This window comes from Megascapheus bottae, chromosome 3 (assembly GCF_031878675.1).
Source record: "Megascapheus bottae isolate mThoBot1 chromosome 3, mThoBot2.hap1, whole genome shotgun sequence".
Classification (NCBI taxonomy): domain Eukaryota; kingdom Metazoa; phylum Chordata; class Mammalia; order Rodentia; family Geomyidae; genus Megascapheus; species Megascapheus bottae.
Window position 1 is genome coordinate 71,497,936 of NC_143511.1, and position 16,360 is coordinate 71,514,295.

A 16,360-nucleotide genomic window follows, 5' to 3' on the forward strand; every position below is an offset into this window, starting at 1 on the left:
AAACCCCAAGCTCTGCTGGAGTGTGTTTGGGGAGCCTGGGTAGGAACAGTACCAACGTCAGAAAGAGTAACAATGGTGAAAGGGCATTACACAATGACTTATAATCTTGGCCTCTACACTAACCAGGTATGGAGTTACTGGCAAATAAATTTCTTTCCTTTTGTTACAGTATATAGAAATTACAACTAACCATAACTATGATCATTCCAAAACTAACATGTGATGATTCCATAAATAGCATATTACTATAGAGTAACCAAGAACAATGTCCATACAAGGGGCCAGATTCTAGCTACAGATTTTATATGTGATTAAAATACTATTTTAAATATTAAAATTACTTTTTCCAAAATTTTTTTAATAATCAAGGGTTTATAACAGTAAGTAGAGAATAGTGTTTGGGATAAAAATATCCCAAAGTACATTTGGAAATACATTGTGAAATTCATACCCCTAATGGAAAACAGACCTTATTAAAAGCATTGCACAATTTTAGAGGGAGAGGTGGATTCCCAGGGGGACAATCTCTTATAGAAAACCAAGCAGAAGTTGAAAGGATGAGATAATGCTGTGGTCTGAACTAGTTTCACAAGTCTTGGTAAAGGTCTATGGGAGTTAAAAAATGTTTTAAATGAGACATTTCCTTCCTGGAAACACACCAAATATTATTTCTTAACTGCCCATTTGGTCATTAAAATAAGCACTTTCTCTTTTCAGAAACAGTAACTATTACTGGAAGTATGACTCTGGACGTTTTCATATTGTGTTATCATTAGATTTTTTTTTCTCCAGCTGACATGCAATACTTTGACTGAAATCACTTAAAACACCACTATCCAGTTTAGAATTTAGAACAGACAAGAGGGTCCCTATCTCTCCAATCTACCTGGCCCATTAAATAGCAACTTCTTAAATAATTATTTGAGCTACTATTAATAATGGATACTATCTAGTTACCTCACATTTTGCAAAATTCTTTCTTATACATAAGCTAAGAGTAACTTGAGAAAAACCAGGGTAACTATTAAGCTCTTTTTTGGGGGGACAATTCATCGCTAAAGGTTAATGAGTAGTTTAAAATTTATAGTTCAGCCTGGCATGTATTCCTGGGAAGTACAGTCAATGCCATGTCCAAAAAAAGAATTAAAGCTAAATAGAGTTAAGGTACGACTGAAGTGGTAGAATGAATATATATATATATATATACCAAATAGAAGTCCCTGAGTTCAAATTCCAGTACCATATGTGCATATATGCATCAACACACACACACACACACACACACACACACACACACACACACACACACAGTTTTAGACCAGGATAGGAGCTGCATTTGGCAGTGTACTAAATAATTCTCATGGAGTCCAATTAGGTAGAATATCATGGCAGCTCATGTAGTTGTATAATTCCAAAGCCTTCATTTCTGCTGCACCTAATATATAAGCCCCCAGAGAAAGGCTCTGTATCATTACAACATCATGCTTCTTTTCAACTAGACATATTTGTTCTGGATAAGGAATCTGTCACAACCATTGTTGTGATGGATTATTTTGAGCTTGGCGATTCACTGCCCTAGGGAGGATGAAATTTCACCATAATGAGTCAGGACAAGAACTCTAGTATGTCCATATGGGATCTTCTTTTTATTAGCAACTTGTATCTCTGATATTCTATTTTCCTTGGGGAATCTGATGAGACGTTCAATCACCCTGAAGTCATCTCAGCAGAGCATGTGTGGAATGCATTGGCGCCTTGCCACTCTTCCTGTGACTGCTTAGCTCATTTGGCTAGAGTGCAGATTACTTGGACAGAATTGAAAATCTGAACCCTGTATGCCACCATAATAGCACATGGCAACAAAACTGCAGGATGCCATGTTGCAAATGCCAGCACCTTTTCCAACTTGGCCAGGGTGATGATAGATCCTAAGTCTATCCAAAACAAACACAAAATCTCACACCCTCAAAAGACTGTAGACATGAAGATATATCACAAATAAATCTTCCCATGTAAAGAACTAGTATACTCTTGGCAATGGTGGTTCACACCTATTATCCTAGCTACTTAGGAGGCTGAGATCTGGAGGATAAAAGTTCAAAGCCAGCCTAGGCAGAAAAGCCTATGAGTCTCTGTCTCCAAAATAACCAGCACACAAGCAGGGCTGGAGGTATGGCTCAAGTAATAGAGCCACTCAAAGGCAAGCTAAGTGAGTGGAAGCCCCGGGTTAAGCTTCAGTACCAATCCGCCCAGTCTCCCTTTTGAACTAGACATACATGTACACAAGTTGATTCATATGTAAATACAGCTTGGTTGAGTATAAAATATTTAGACTAAGTCTTTCATTTTTGTTGCAAACTGCATTCTTAATTGCGTTGAAATATTTTACTGACTGAAAAATGTGCCATCATCTTACATTTTACAATTAAAATTTTGTGGGCATGCAGTTTTAGGTGAGGTCATCTGATGATTTTCAACCTTATTTTTCTTTTTTTAAAATGCAGTAAAAGCTGGGTGCTGGTGGCTCACACCTGTTATCCTAGCTTATTCAGAAGGCTGAGATCTGAGGATCATGGTTCAAAGCCAGCCCGGGCACTAAAGCCCTTGAGACTCTTATCTCCAATTAATCACCAGAAAACTGGAAGTGGTGCTGGGGCTCAAGTGGTAGAGTACTAGCCTTGGGCGGAAAAGCTCAGGGATAGCATCCAGGCCTAAAGTGTAAGCCCCACAACTGCGCCCCCCCCCCAAATGCAGTAAAAACTCAATGTATATCCTACAGAATTAAGAAAGGCGAGGGAAGGGGTAGTTTAAGAGGGATGGGTGAAAGTGCTAAAGGGGTGACATTGATCAAGATGTGTTGTATCCATAAGCTACTTTGTTGAATGGCAACTCCTTTGTAAACTACTTAAAGATATTTAAAAAGTAGCCAATAATTTAATACTATATAAAAGAGGATAAATCATAAGTTGAAACATTTTTGTTTTAACTCTTCTTTTAAACTCCGACATTGATATTTGCAATTTTAATGAGACTGGGATTTGAATTCAGAGTCCAACATTTGCTAGATAAGCACTCTGCTACTCGTGCCAGCCTGTTTTACTCTAGTTACTTTCAGGTACTATTTCATTCATTTTTTTCCCTGATGAGGCTTGCACAATGATCCTCCTACCTATACCTCCCAAGTAGCTGGGATTACAGCCATGTAATCCCAAAAGGGGCTGCCGCCATGCTGGCCTCTTATGTCTTTAATCCACTAAACTCTTTTCCCCTTTAGGCAAATAATGATGTTTTCAAACTGAGGAGACTACTATATATTTTACAATATATTGAAAACACTACATATTCAGACTATTTATATTTTATACTCCCATTATCGGGACTGAAACTACACAACTGATTGTACTCTTTTTAGCACTGGCTTATTACTTTGTTTTTTAATGATATATTAATCATCATTTAAATGTGAAGTCCTGTGGAGAATTTCTGCACAATAGGGTTTCACCTTCATCCTAGATAGATGGGGTTATCCATGGAATTTACATATGTACTAACCAAGCAGATGCCTATTTGCTTTAAGAATTTTTGAGCCTTCTGGGAGACAGGGACAATACTCAAGCATAATCCAGATTGGCATGATGTTTGCTTAATAGGAACAGACAGTTAGTTGGCATATTTAGTAGTATAACATGGGTTGCAAGATGCTATCATTAGGGAAAACTGGAAGAAGGATAAAGGGGATTTCTCAATATTCCTTTTTAAGAGTCACATGAATATATAAATATCTCAAAAGAAAATGTACAGTGAGTCTGTTTCTAAATAGCAGAAGACAGAAGCAAACTATCCAAGTGCCTCCACCATACTCAAAGTAGACAAACAACAGCTGGAAGACTATTAAGTCCTGGTCACTACAGAAACACTTGGAAAAACTCATAATGAAAATTCACAGGAGCATTCTGACCGGAAAAAGCAATATCTAAAGAAGCATTTGTATTCATGTCTCAGTAAGATGCTACAGTTCCTCACACACTTTCAAAGAATATATATATACATATAAATACAAACATACAGTATACATACAATACATATGCATATATATTTTTACCAGTATTAGTGGGATATTTTTGTGTGTGTGTTGGTCCTTGAGTTTGAACTGAGGGACTGAACACTGTCCCTGGAGGCTTTCTGCTCAAGGCTTGCACTGTACCACTTGAGGCACAGCATCCTTTCAGGCTTTCTGGTGACTGGTTGGAGATACAAGTCTCACAAACTTTCCTGTTTGGGCTGGCTCCAAATCTTGATCTCAGCTTCTAGAGTAGCTAGGATTTGAGCTGGGATTCGATTTTAAACCCTATATTTCCCCAGAGAAAATTTTCTTAATCTAAAAGTATCTTCAGATCTTATAAATTCATCCTATTAATGCTAGTTGTTTTCAGCTCATTCTCTTGGAGTTTTTCCTCCAGAGGATTAATAAGATTCTATGCAAATAAAAAAACAATTACCTTTTTTATGCTAAACATTAAGGGCTGAGATAAAATATCTTGCTATCTTAAATTTTATAATTTTGCCTTAAGTAGCTCATATATGAGGCCTATTTGTTCTCATAAATTTTTCTGTAGTTGGTAAGTTATTTTCCTGTAATTGCTTCCATGTCTTGACAATATCTGTAGTTCTTAACATTTAAAGGAAAGTTTGCAAATATTAACATTATGCTACATATAGTAAAAATGGTCTATTTTACATATTTGCTAAATGCTTACTTAAATGGCAAACCCTCACAATACCCTGAAAGGCTATGTCTTCTACTGTCATAATCAAAAACATTACCACAAACCATCAGTACATGCAAATAGCATACACACGTGCACGTGTGCACATATACAAATTTGGAAGGAATTTTAGTATTTAGATAAAATGGAAGAGATAAATATGTTACTAGCAACTTCCTACTGTTGAACTTGGCTTTCCAGATGGTTCACTTTGATTCAAAGCCAGAGTTCTCAGGGTCAGTAGACTTGTTCACCTTTGATTCTCCATAAAAGGAATGGAAAATTCCTAGGAAGTTGAGAAACAAGCCCAGTTTACATATGCTGCATTGTATACTTAAACATGCAACTCTCTTGATTTCACTTCTTCATTCATTCACCAAAACTTACTTATTTTAACTATGTACTATGCAGAAATGACTAGATTTTTTTTAAAAAGGGAGTATAACCTGTCCTGAAGGAATTATCAGAGTATCAGAGAATAAAAATCTATCATCATAATAATAACACTATGTAGTGAGTACATACAAAGAGCTGGTATTTATGATAACCAGAAGATCTACTAATCGTCAGGGTGTTGAATCTGTGAAGGAAGGAATGCAAGAAGAACTGGGTAGACAAGACAATCCATGGAAGAAAGTAGGCTGAGAGAGAAAAAGGCCCAAGCACAGAGCCATGAAGAGATTTGGAGACATTTAGGGGGTGTCAGACCTATGCAGAAATTTAATACTTAATGTTGTTACATGACTTGTTTTTATTGGTTGTGGGGCTTGAATCCATTTCAGTAACACAATACTACCGATCCCATTTTATAGATTGAGAAACTAAGGTCAACAGAGTTAGTTAAAATTTCCCCAGGAGAAAAATACAATGAATAAATCACAGGGCCAGGATTCACACACTACTCAATGGGACCATCACTGCCTATAAAGCATATGGCAAAAAGCCTGAGTCATACATATTTCAAAGCCGCCAACACTTAGTATGCTCATGATTTCATTGAATTTGGAATGAGGAGGAGTTTGAACAACCATAGCTTGACTCCCTCTAGCCTGAGTTATCATTTTCAAATTGCTAATGGGGGCAGTTATCCAAACTGGATTAGTCATATAACATGATGTACCACGTGTAGATGTTATAGAGTAAAACAATGAGAAGCTAAATTACAACTTGGAAGCATTGTTTATCTTCAGTGTCATTTGGAAAGAGCAGCAAAATATTTCTGGATCATTTCTTCAATGGATAATGCCTGGGCAATGAGAGCTGTGGATGGATATGGACCATTTCTTCAATAGACAATTGCCTGTGCAATGAGAGCTGTAGATGGATTACAAATAATGGCCTGGACTTGGGTCACACAGATCTGCATCTACACACGTATTCCTCCTCTTCCTAGTTGACGGACAGGAAAACGTCTTGAGTTCAAAGGAGGGCTAAAGACAGGTGAGGACTCTGCAAGTAGTATGGACCATTTCAAGAGAGTGAATTTCCAGAACTTGAACATTTACAAGTACTTAAACTGTTGTACTTGATGAAATAAATATCTTATAGCCTCTTATAGCCTGCCTTTCATTTAAGAAATGTGTACCTCACATCCCTGATGCATTGCTCCAAAGTGAGAAACTTACAGCACCATTCAAACCCTTCACAACTGCAAATACCATTCTAAATCAAAGGTAGCTTTTCTTAACTAGAGGAACTCTTTTGCACATTAAATCTCTAGAGTTTACCTCATATAAGTGAAATGAACAAACTCAGGAAGATTTTCCTGGGGTTGGGGGGAGGAAGGGGAAGGGATTCCCAGAAATCTAGAAAGTGAATAATGATACTGATTGAGTAACAAGTACTTTTGCAAGTTTTCCAGTGCTTCAATTTTAGTAAAATTGAAAAGGGACATAATATTGTCAACTAACAAAACATTAACCATATTTTTGGAAGACAGATAACTGATGTTATTTTTGGCACATAAATCTGGAGACACTCCAAGAATTGGGTGTCATCAACTTAACACAACTCTTTCAAGTCCTATTTATATGTTTATGTAAAGAAGGTTTTTAGTACTAATATCTATAAAAATTAAAAGTGAAATGAAATTGATACCATATTTTTCTTTATCCATATCATCAATGAATAATAACAAAATCCATGGATATATGCATATGTCTCATTTAAAAAATTCCCGATAGCATCTGGGAATGTGGCTTAGTGGTAGAGTGCTTGCCTAACATGCATGAAGCCCTGGGTTCCATTCCTCAATACCACATAAACAGAAAAAGCTGAAAGTGATGCTGCAGCTCCAGGGACAGTGTCCAGGCCCTGAGTTCAAGCCCCAGGGCTTGAAAAACATTCCCAATACATCTTTGTGTTCAATATGTTTCATAATATTTCTGACAAATTTTATGCAAATAGCAAGCACAATAATTCAATCTAGTAGCAAATATTTCCCAGAAAATTTAAGAAAAAAATATAAATTATAATTCATATTCACATTTTTTCTTTTGCATCAGAAGAGTACAATATGTGATCAAGAGAAGGTTCTGGTACATAAAATTAGAACAGCAAGCCAGGTATAGTGGCTTATGACTATAATCCTAGCTACTCAGGAGGCTGAGACCTGAGGATGGTGGTTCGAAGCTAGATGGGCAAGACAGTCTGTGAGACTCCACTAAACTACCAAAGAAACTGGAAGTGGCACTGTGGCTCACAGTAGTAGACCACTAGCTTTGAGCAAAAAGAAGTTCAAGGACAGGATCCAGGCTCTGAGTTCAAGTCAAGAGTGGCATCCCGCCCTCCATCCAGAAAAAAAAATAGAACAGCAAAGCAGGGCACAGTGGCACATAATTGTAATCCCAGTTATTCTACAGATGGAGGAAGGAGGATTCTGAATTCAGGGCAGTCCAGGCAAAGTTGGTAAGAGAGACCCTATTTCGAAAACCAGAGTACAAACAAAAGGGATGGAAGGTGTGGCACAAGTGATAGCTTCTTAGGCATGCACTGGCACTGGGTTCAATCCTGATACCACACACATACACACAAAACTGGAATAGAATTATGTGGTAGGAGAAGGATAGAAACCACTAGTTGTCAGCAAAAAAGAAAAAGAAAATAAACCATGCTGCATTTTTGCTTAAAAAGGTACTTGTTCACAAATTAATGCTAGAAGGAATCACATTTGCTTAGATATCAATGGGTATATTAAAAAACATACAAAATCTAGGATGTGGAAACAAGAGGTTTATCTTTGTGATTTTTGTTCTTCATATACTGTGTGAAGTTGTTCTTAATGTACTAGGTGAAGTTATTTCTTTTCTCTTTTTTTCCCCTTATGGTTAATCTCATGTGATTACTGTATCTGACTTTGTTACCTGGTATATATATGCTTATTTGAAATAAGAAAGGGAAGGGGGAAAACAAGATGATTTGGAGGGGATGGGAAGAGGGAAAGGGGGACAAAAACATGAGAAAGGGTAGCAAGGTTCGAGAAATAATGCAACTATTACCTGATGAATGTAACTGTAACCCCTCTATACATTTCACCAACAATAAAATACAATAAGAAATGCATGATTTTTAAAGTGCCCATACAGTATTACTGCCATCTTTTTAAATCTTGCTGAAAAATTGCAGATGGCCACTTAAAAACAAGCCACACACACACACACACACACACACACACACACACACACACACACACACACTATTAAGACCACAACATAATGATTTTTGTAGTTTGTGATACTTTATACCATTAGTCTTATTTTGTGTTTTTCTGGCTACAAAATCACAAGATACTGGAAAATATACTGTTTGTGTTGAATGCCTACCTCACTCAGTAAAAAATAAGCAAACCAGCCTAGTGTAGGTAGTAGTTAGAAATCCTGCCCTTCCTTTTGAGGGAGGGCGGGGACAACATGCTAGCAATACCAATGTTCCTGCATGAAAACCAAAGAGGGCTGCATTGTCCAAATTCCTTTCATCTTATAAATCCATTCCTGGGGACCACTAGGGATATCTGGAGGGGAAAAAATAATCAGCTAAGCTTTGCTTAGAAAAGAAAGTTTCCAAATGTTTTGATTTCCATTCAAGAATTTTTAGGGCTCTTTGCCCTCCTTCTTTCCAAAGCAATGATATAATATTAGACAAGAAACTGCATTGTGTGCATTTATATACATGTATAAAAAGTTCTTCCTCACATAAATATTTTAGCATTTCTATCTCTATACAATATCCTCCTCTGATGAAAAAAATAATGTAACTGGAACTTTGGCTCAAGATATGCAGGCCTCATCCATGGCAACTCTCCAGCTGTAATTTTCAATCTGTTCATTCCAAGCTCACTGAAATGGGAGTTGATCTCTGGAGAGGATCGTTGTCCTCAAGATGCCTGTTTCTCTATCTTGCACATCTCTCAGTTCCTCCAGGAAAAATCCAAAGCAGCTGCAGCTACTTAGATTTACAAGAGTTCCCTGGTGATTTACAGTTCATCTGATGATCTACCGATTTAAAAAAATGTCTTATCTAGTAAATCAGCTATAGAATGGATTTCATTAGCTGTCAGCAAATGTTAAATAAATGTAAATACTTTGCTTTCAAGTAAATCAAATGCATTAAAAAAAAAACCTTGTCTTACCAACATGCTTTTTGTTCTGGGGATTCCGTGGTTCCCAAAGCAGACACAAGAACCATGAAATTACCTAAGATTTTGAAGTGGGGATGCTGAGTCTATTGGGCACCATCTTGGTCACATGGCGAACAGGGAATTGGGTTTAACTGATGCCATTTTGTCTTCACTGTGGAGGAAGGGGAAGTCCTACCTCCCAGGTGATGACATGCTTAAGTCCCTAGAGTCAGGGGCAGGGACTTGGCAATAGGCTATGGGACCTGCCAAGCTTGGGTCATAAACTCTCAAGCTACCTGTGAACCTGGTCACTGACCTGACCCCATTCAGGCACAGGACAGCTCAGGTGCCATTACGCCTTGCCTCATGACTCCTTGGTCTCCTCTCTCCTGGCTCTCCTATCACCATGTTGTCTCACTTCAGCTCTCCAATGGAGTTGATCTGGCTTGTTGATATTGTTTTTCCACTCTTTGTGTTCTTTACTGCTGTCATGGCTCCATTGTCTAACAGTGTTAAAGATATTCAAGGGGCTGCAGGTCTTTGTGACTAGAGTTCATTTACAGTTATTGGCTTTCCAATAAAGACTTCCAACTTGACCTCTCAAAATGTGGTTTCTCTGTTTCTTGTGACCAAGCTATTGTACAACAATTTCAATAACAAGTTCTTGTCCACTGAAGATTCTGGTGTTAAAATTGACTTTTTACCTACATTCCTTTTCTTGAGCTCATACTAACTCGGGGCCCTAAAGACAGGCAGGGAGATTTTGAAGTGCACCCAAAAATATTTCCTGTTAGAATATCTAGTCTGCTGAGATAGGAATAAAGACAACAGTTGATGATTGTGGCTAATGGAGCCAGAAGCTTGAAGCAAGATCTGAGGAATGAAATAGCATGGTGTGTAGAGGGGACTGTGACTAATTCTAGCTTTTTATCCCAAAGGTAAAGGAGGGAATGAATTACTTAAATAGTTCCTGTCATGCTAATAAGTTTGGGTTTATTTTATGACTGGGCCATAATTTTAAAATGTGAAACAGGAGTGTGGTATGGCCAGATTTGTGTTTTATATACCTCATTCTGTTTTTTTTTTTTCTTCTTCTTCTTTCCTAGTACTGGGTTGAATCTGCTATTTTAGTACTGGGTTGAAGCTAGTTTCCTAGTACTGGGTTGAAGCTGCTATCCTGTAGGTTGAAACTGATCAAATGTTCTTATTTTACTAGGGGCAAAGTAACATTTAAAACTTGATATATTTTTATCTACTTATTTTGAGGCTGAGATAGGTTCTTGGTATATAGTCTACATTGACTTGAGTTTATGATCCTCCTTGCCTTAGCCTTCCAAGTTCTGTGATAAATTACATTGATAATTATGTGTTTATTTATTACATGTCTATCAGTTTAGCCAGAATGTAGATATTGGCAACCCATAACTTGAGATTCATATCTCAACTGAAATAATTCTCCAGAGAGTTATTGTGAGGATGAAATGAACTGATATACACAATGCTTGGAAAGAGTTTGAACTATGTCTTTACTACATAGTAATTATTACATAATTATTACTACATAGTAATTAGTATTACTACATAGTATTAATATTAACTATTCTAATGTCATCAGTTACTAGGCTACCATCAGTATCATCAATGTCAGCAGCAGCATCAAATACCTGCTGAGGGTTAATAGTGAAGAAAATAATACTAGTAAGAGCACTAGGAAGAAAAACACATTTCTGAATTCTTTCAATTCAACCATTATCCTTATGCATATATCTATATAAATCTCAGACAGAGATATCCCATCTATATAAAGCTACATATGCACATACATCATGAATAAGTCTACTTTATAGGAAGAAATAGAATCAAAAGAAATTAAGTTGCCTAAAGCCACATACCTTAAAATCGACCAAAGTTGAACTTGAACCAGATCTTTCTGTTTTTAAATATTTGGGCAGAATTCCATGGTTTCTGAAGAGTAATATATCCTAGAAAGTATTTTCACAAATTGGGAGAGGGTAGAAAGCACCGCATTATCTTGGAAATGACACTTTTAGACAAAAGGGTCCTGGGTCCCTCCTATGTTTTGCTGATGGGTGATTCTGTCAACCTTAGCAAAATATTCACCTTTCCTGCAGTCTCAATTTCCTCTTACAGAGAAAGGAGCTTAAAGCATTTAGTGTCTAAGCTTTCTCCTGGCTCTAAAGAATGAAAGACATTGCACCATGAGGACCAACACTCAGCATTCCATCTATTCAGAAGGGAAGCCGACATCCTCTTTCTAAGTAATAAAACATCCACAGCTTGCCATCCTCAGCTCTTAGCTTAGAGCAGAGTTTAGCTTTTCCTGGAGTCTGCTCTACATATTATAGCTTTTTTTTAATTTAATGGCACATATCATTGTTTGCAATTATAGACTGATTTGTTTGGTTAGACTGACATTCCAAGAAGGCAGTGAGCATGCATTTGCTGTCATCATTGTATCCAACCCAACCTTGTGCCTCACATGGGCCTTTATGGGAAAGGGCTCAGTAGCATTGGCTGACAAATGGATCCAATTCAGTTCTGAATGCTTTTGAGCTTTCCCTCCTTCTCTCTCTCTCGCCCTCCCTCCCTCCCTTCCTCCCTCCCTCCTCCTCTCTCTTTCCCTTTCTCCCAGTCAGAAAGAAAAGTCTGGTAATGAGTTTGTTCCCTGCTATAGCACGGCACGATTTATTTTCTCTTAGTGCCTAGTATTTCAGGAATATCAGCAATGAGGGCTATTCCACACGGTACACAGACATAGTGTGTATCCTGGAGCCTCAACAGTACATTTCCTAATCTCAGAAATAAATACCAAAAATGACATATGCACATCCACATTCACAAGACCATAACTGATTTAAATCTTGGGTATCGGAAGGTATCCAGCTGAGACCTGTTAATTTGAGAGAAGAGCTAAGGAATCGAATCCTCTTGTGCATGGCATTCTTGGCAGGAACCAGCAACAGAAGGCCTCCATCCCTTCCACTGATACTCTAAGGACAGATCCACCCAACCACCTACATATTATGGACTGCTGTGCCTTTCAGCCTGGAATGTGCTACTGGTAGCAGCCAAAGCTACTTGGTCAGTGGGCACAGGATGGGAGGATAGGGTTGTGAATGCTCTCTCCCTCTCTCTCTCTCTCTCTCTCTCTCTCTCTCTCTCTCTCTCTCTCTCTCTCTCTCTCTCTCTCTCTCTCTGCAGACAGTCCTTGGGGATGGCTGATTTTGGTGTCATGGAGCAATGGCAGTTGTGGTCTACAATGGTGGAAGCTGCTAGGCAGCCACAGGGTGATGACATGGCTTGCTGGCGGGGAACAGTTTGATCTAGGACCACACTGAAGGCAGACATGCTGACTACAGCATGAAGCAAAGCAAATGAGATTTTCCGCCTGTGTTTGGTGGGCTGGACAGGAGGAATGAGGGAGGGGGTCTGGGGAGAGTGCCAAGCTGGGCTGTTGATGACAGTGTGGGAAGGTGTAGGGGAGGGAGACACAGGAGGAGGCATCTGGGAGGCAGTTGGGCTGGTTCTGCTTAAGTGGGAAATCCTGCTGGGTGGGGGTGGAGAGAGGCCAGGAAAGCTGTGACTCTGTGGTCAGCAGAGATGGCCAGACCTGGCAAAGGTTGTGTGTGGCTATCAGTTGAGATCTGGACTAGGATAGGGAGACGAAATGAGGAGATGTAGGATGAGAGACAAGAAAAATAAAGGATAGGAAAAAGAAAGAAATGTCTCCTGAGGAAGAAATGAAGAAAGAAATCATGGCAAACAAACAGGGGAGAAGCATGTGTTGTGCTATAGACCAGGCCTACCTACCAAACGCCAGAGTAGAACCATGTTTCTATGAAGAAAGTAATGAACAACTGGAAGGCACAAAGAAAGCAAATTTTCTGCTTCTATGTTTTTCTGTGGGTGTTAATTTCCATGGGAATACAGTTATCCAAAACAGCAGATCATAAAAGAACTTGAAAGCATTGTTTTAAAAAATTGTTTTAACTTTTTAGGTTAAAAACAAATAGCATCCTATTATAGAAAATGTTCATAGTACTTTCAAGTATCAGGCATGCCTTACAATATAGAATGCAAAAGACCTAAAAAAAACATCTCTAATAAAATACAAATATCTATTTGTAAACAAACAAACAAACAAAAAAGAATTACAAATGTTAGTGAAGTAATTCCACTTTGAAAAGGTGAAACTTTGGTACTTCGGTACCATTTAATTCTTTTAGGTGGTGCCAAGTTGTGAACTCAGTGCCTCATGCTTGTTAGGCAGGTACTCTACCACTTGAACCATATCTTTAACACTTCCTTGCCTTTTTGTTTTTTAGTTCTTTTTCAAGTATTTGCACATTCTGGCCTCAGATCATCATCACTGTGTTATCCATAGCTTCCCACAAATTATACGACTGGGATTGCCTTAAGGCTCACATTATAGTTTGAGATAGAGTCTCAGTAACTTTACACCGGGGCTCTCCTCAAAGCAAGATCTTTCTAATCTCTACCTCTTGGAGTAGGCATGAGTCATCACAGCGGGCTATTCTGAGAACTTGGCAAAGTCTTATGAAGAGCTAAAAAGGTCATTAAGTGAAAACATTTTGGTGTCAATTTGATAAGGTATATGTGGACCAAGGAACAGAATCTCACTTGTTTCGGTATCACAGAAAAACTAAGGCATATTTCAGGTGAGGTAGCTATAGGACAGATTTGGTTAATTGGATTAATTACAAAGAAAAGGTCCCAAGATTTCTCCCTCCCAGTACCAAATCTAGAATTCCAGAGGCCTTGCAAGTTCTTATTCTTTTTTCTGGAACTCCATCACTGACTTTGCACAAGCCCAGTTTAGCTTGATGGAGTGTGAGAGGACAGCCTCTATTGCCTCAGACAAAGCCATTTCAGACCAATCCAAGGTCAGCTGACTCCAAAACACAAAAGATTCACTAAAATCAGTAGGATAATTATCAATAGACCCATTCATCAACTGTCCAACCAACTGGTGACAAACACATGACTTATGACAGCTGAGACCAAGAGAGCTGCCCAACCCCCACATTCATGAATTGCAATAAATATGTTTTATTCTAAGTCACTGAATTTCAGGGCCATTTGTTACACAGCAACCATCACTGTGGCAGTTCCTCACGAACCAAGAGACTCACCCAGGCATTCATGCTGTAGTCCTTTCCCATAATAGCCTTTTTCACAGATGCACTCATATTGGCCGGTGTGTGTTCCACATTTGCAGCTGGCCATTTGATCGCAGCAATCTTTTCCAGCTTCACAAAGATAGGAGCAGTGGGACATATCCTCTTGAATAAAACTTCCAGACGGTAGATCTACCAAAAACATACATGACAGAGGATGAGGAAAAGTGATCAGCAATTAAATGTTCCATTTTTTTTTCATTTGCTAAGCATCTCAGTACAAGATGCTCAGAACATCATTTCTCATGCCTCTTACTTCTCCCTCCTAAACAGGAATGCATGTTATTTGTACTACTATACTCTGGGAATTTGTTTCAGCCAGTGAAGTTATTTCAGTCTGGGACCTCATCATAAGTTCTTTAGGTCATGCAGGGTCACGTAGAAATGAAGTACTTTCGAGAGGAATCTCCAGATGCAGCAGGAAGTAACACAGTCAGTTCTCCAGGTCATTCTCTTGGCTTCCAAACTGTCAGTGTTTCACTGCCTCTGTATGAGGTCAGGCAGCAGTAAGTAATCAGACTTCCAAAATCCTGGTTCACTTTAAAAGTAAAACCACAGTCCTGACTGTTCCATAGCAGTGCTGATTGTGACCTACCAGCTTTAGAATAAATACTATATTTTCTGTAGTTATTTCTTAAAAACCTGAAGAACCACATAGTTTAGTAAAATAGGAGCCAAGGTGATCTCTTGACTTTAAGTAGTTTATCTCTTATTAGGTAAAGAAAGAACTTTCAGATTATTTTAGGCTTGTATGAAATCAAGCACTTGGAATTTAATCCAAGCAGAGCAGTTGAGAAAGTACGTTAGTGAATATAAATGACTGATCCATGATGAGGGAAACAATAAATCCACACTATCTTATCCAAGATAAAAAATTCCTCTGTGTGTGTGTGTGTGTGTGTGTGTGTGTGTGTGTGTGTGTGTGCGTGCGCGCGCGCGCGTGCGCCAACACTGGGACTTGAATTTAGAGCTTCACACTGTTCATTGGCCTCCCCCCCCTCACTCAAGGCTGATCTTCTATCACTTGAGCCACAGCTCCACTGCTAGCTTTTTCTTGTTAACTGGAAATGAGAGTCTCAAGGACTTTTCTGCTCAAGCTGGCTTCAAATCTCCATTTTCAGATTTCAGCCTCAAGCTGGCTTCAAGTCTCCATCTTCAGATCTCAGCCTCGTGAGTAGCTAGATTACAGGCATGAGCCCCTAGTACCTGGCTGAAGTTAAAACAACAACAACTTTTAACCTGAATTCTAGTGCAAGATCCATGGTGTAGGGACAGATGCAGGAATCAGACAATAGGAGGAACACAAGTGGTTGAAAGTCTGTAAGTGAATGCCTGTGCAAGAGGTGATGATGGTCTAAATTATGAAAAGCTCTCCCTATGCTTTAAGATTTAAAAAAAGACAGGGGAAAAGTAAAAAAAGAAAGACTCCAACTTCAAAAGGCACCAATAAACCAGGCATCCTATTTAAAGTACTACTCAAGAGACTGCAGTGTGGGTTAATGGTCTCACTCCAGAAATCCTTAGGACCTAGAGGAGAGCAACTCAGGGATCAAAATATCCTTAGATATTAAGGTTGATGCATTAGCTTTTAGGTCTGAGGTGAGAGCTTAATGAAGAATTACATTTAGTGGAGAAAGCTGTCATTCTATATCCTATTTCCACTGAGAATGAATGGTCAGAAAGACTTGACACCAGAATTGGATCAAACCAAATTGAAAATCATCTTCAGAAAACGCAGAGGAGGAAACCTTAGGGTTATA

General features: G+C 38.6%; 1 protein-coding gene and 1 non-coding gene across 2 annotated transcripts in view; both read right to left on the minus strand.

Moving 5' to 3' along the window:
• Positions 1–16,360, minus strand: part of Svep1 (sushi, von Willebrand factor type A, EGF and pentraxin domain containing 1) — a 152,536-nt gene that overhangs the window by 111,646 nt on the left and 24,530 nt on the right. The window contains exon 3 of the mRNA XM_090330416.1: positions 14,556–14,732. Within this exon, the coding sequence (XP_090186542.1) occupies positions 14,556–14,732 (177 nt within the window). The remainder of the gene's footprint in view (positions 1–14,555; positions 14,733–16,360) is intronic.
• LOC150065769 (small nucleolar RNA SNORD36) lies at positions 14,767–14,845 on the minus strand. The gene has a single exon (XR_016535089.1). It is a non-coding gene; the product is annotated as a small nucleolar RNA SNORD36 (small nucleolar RNA).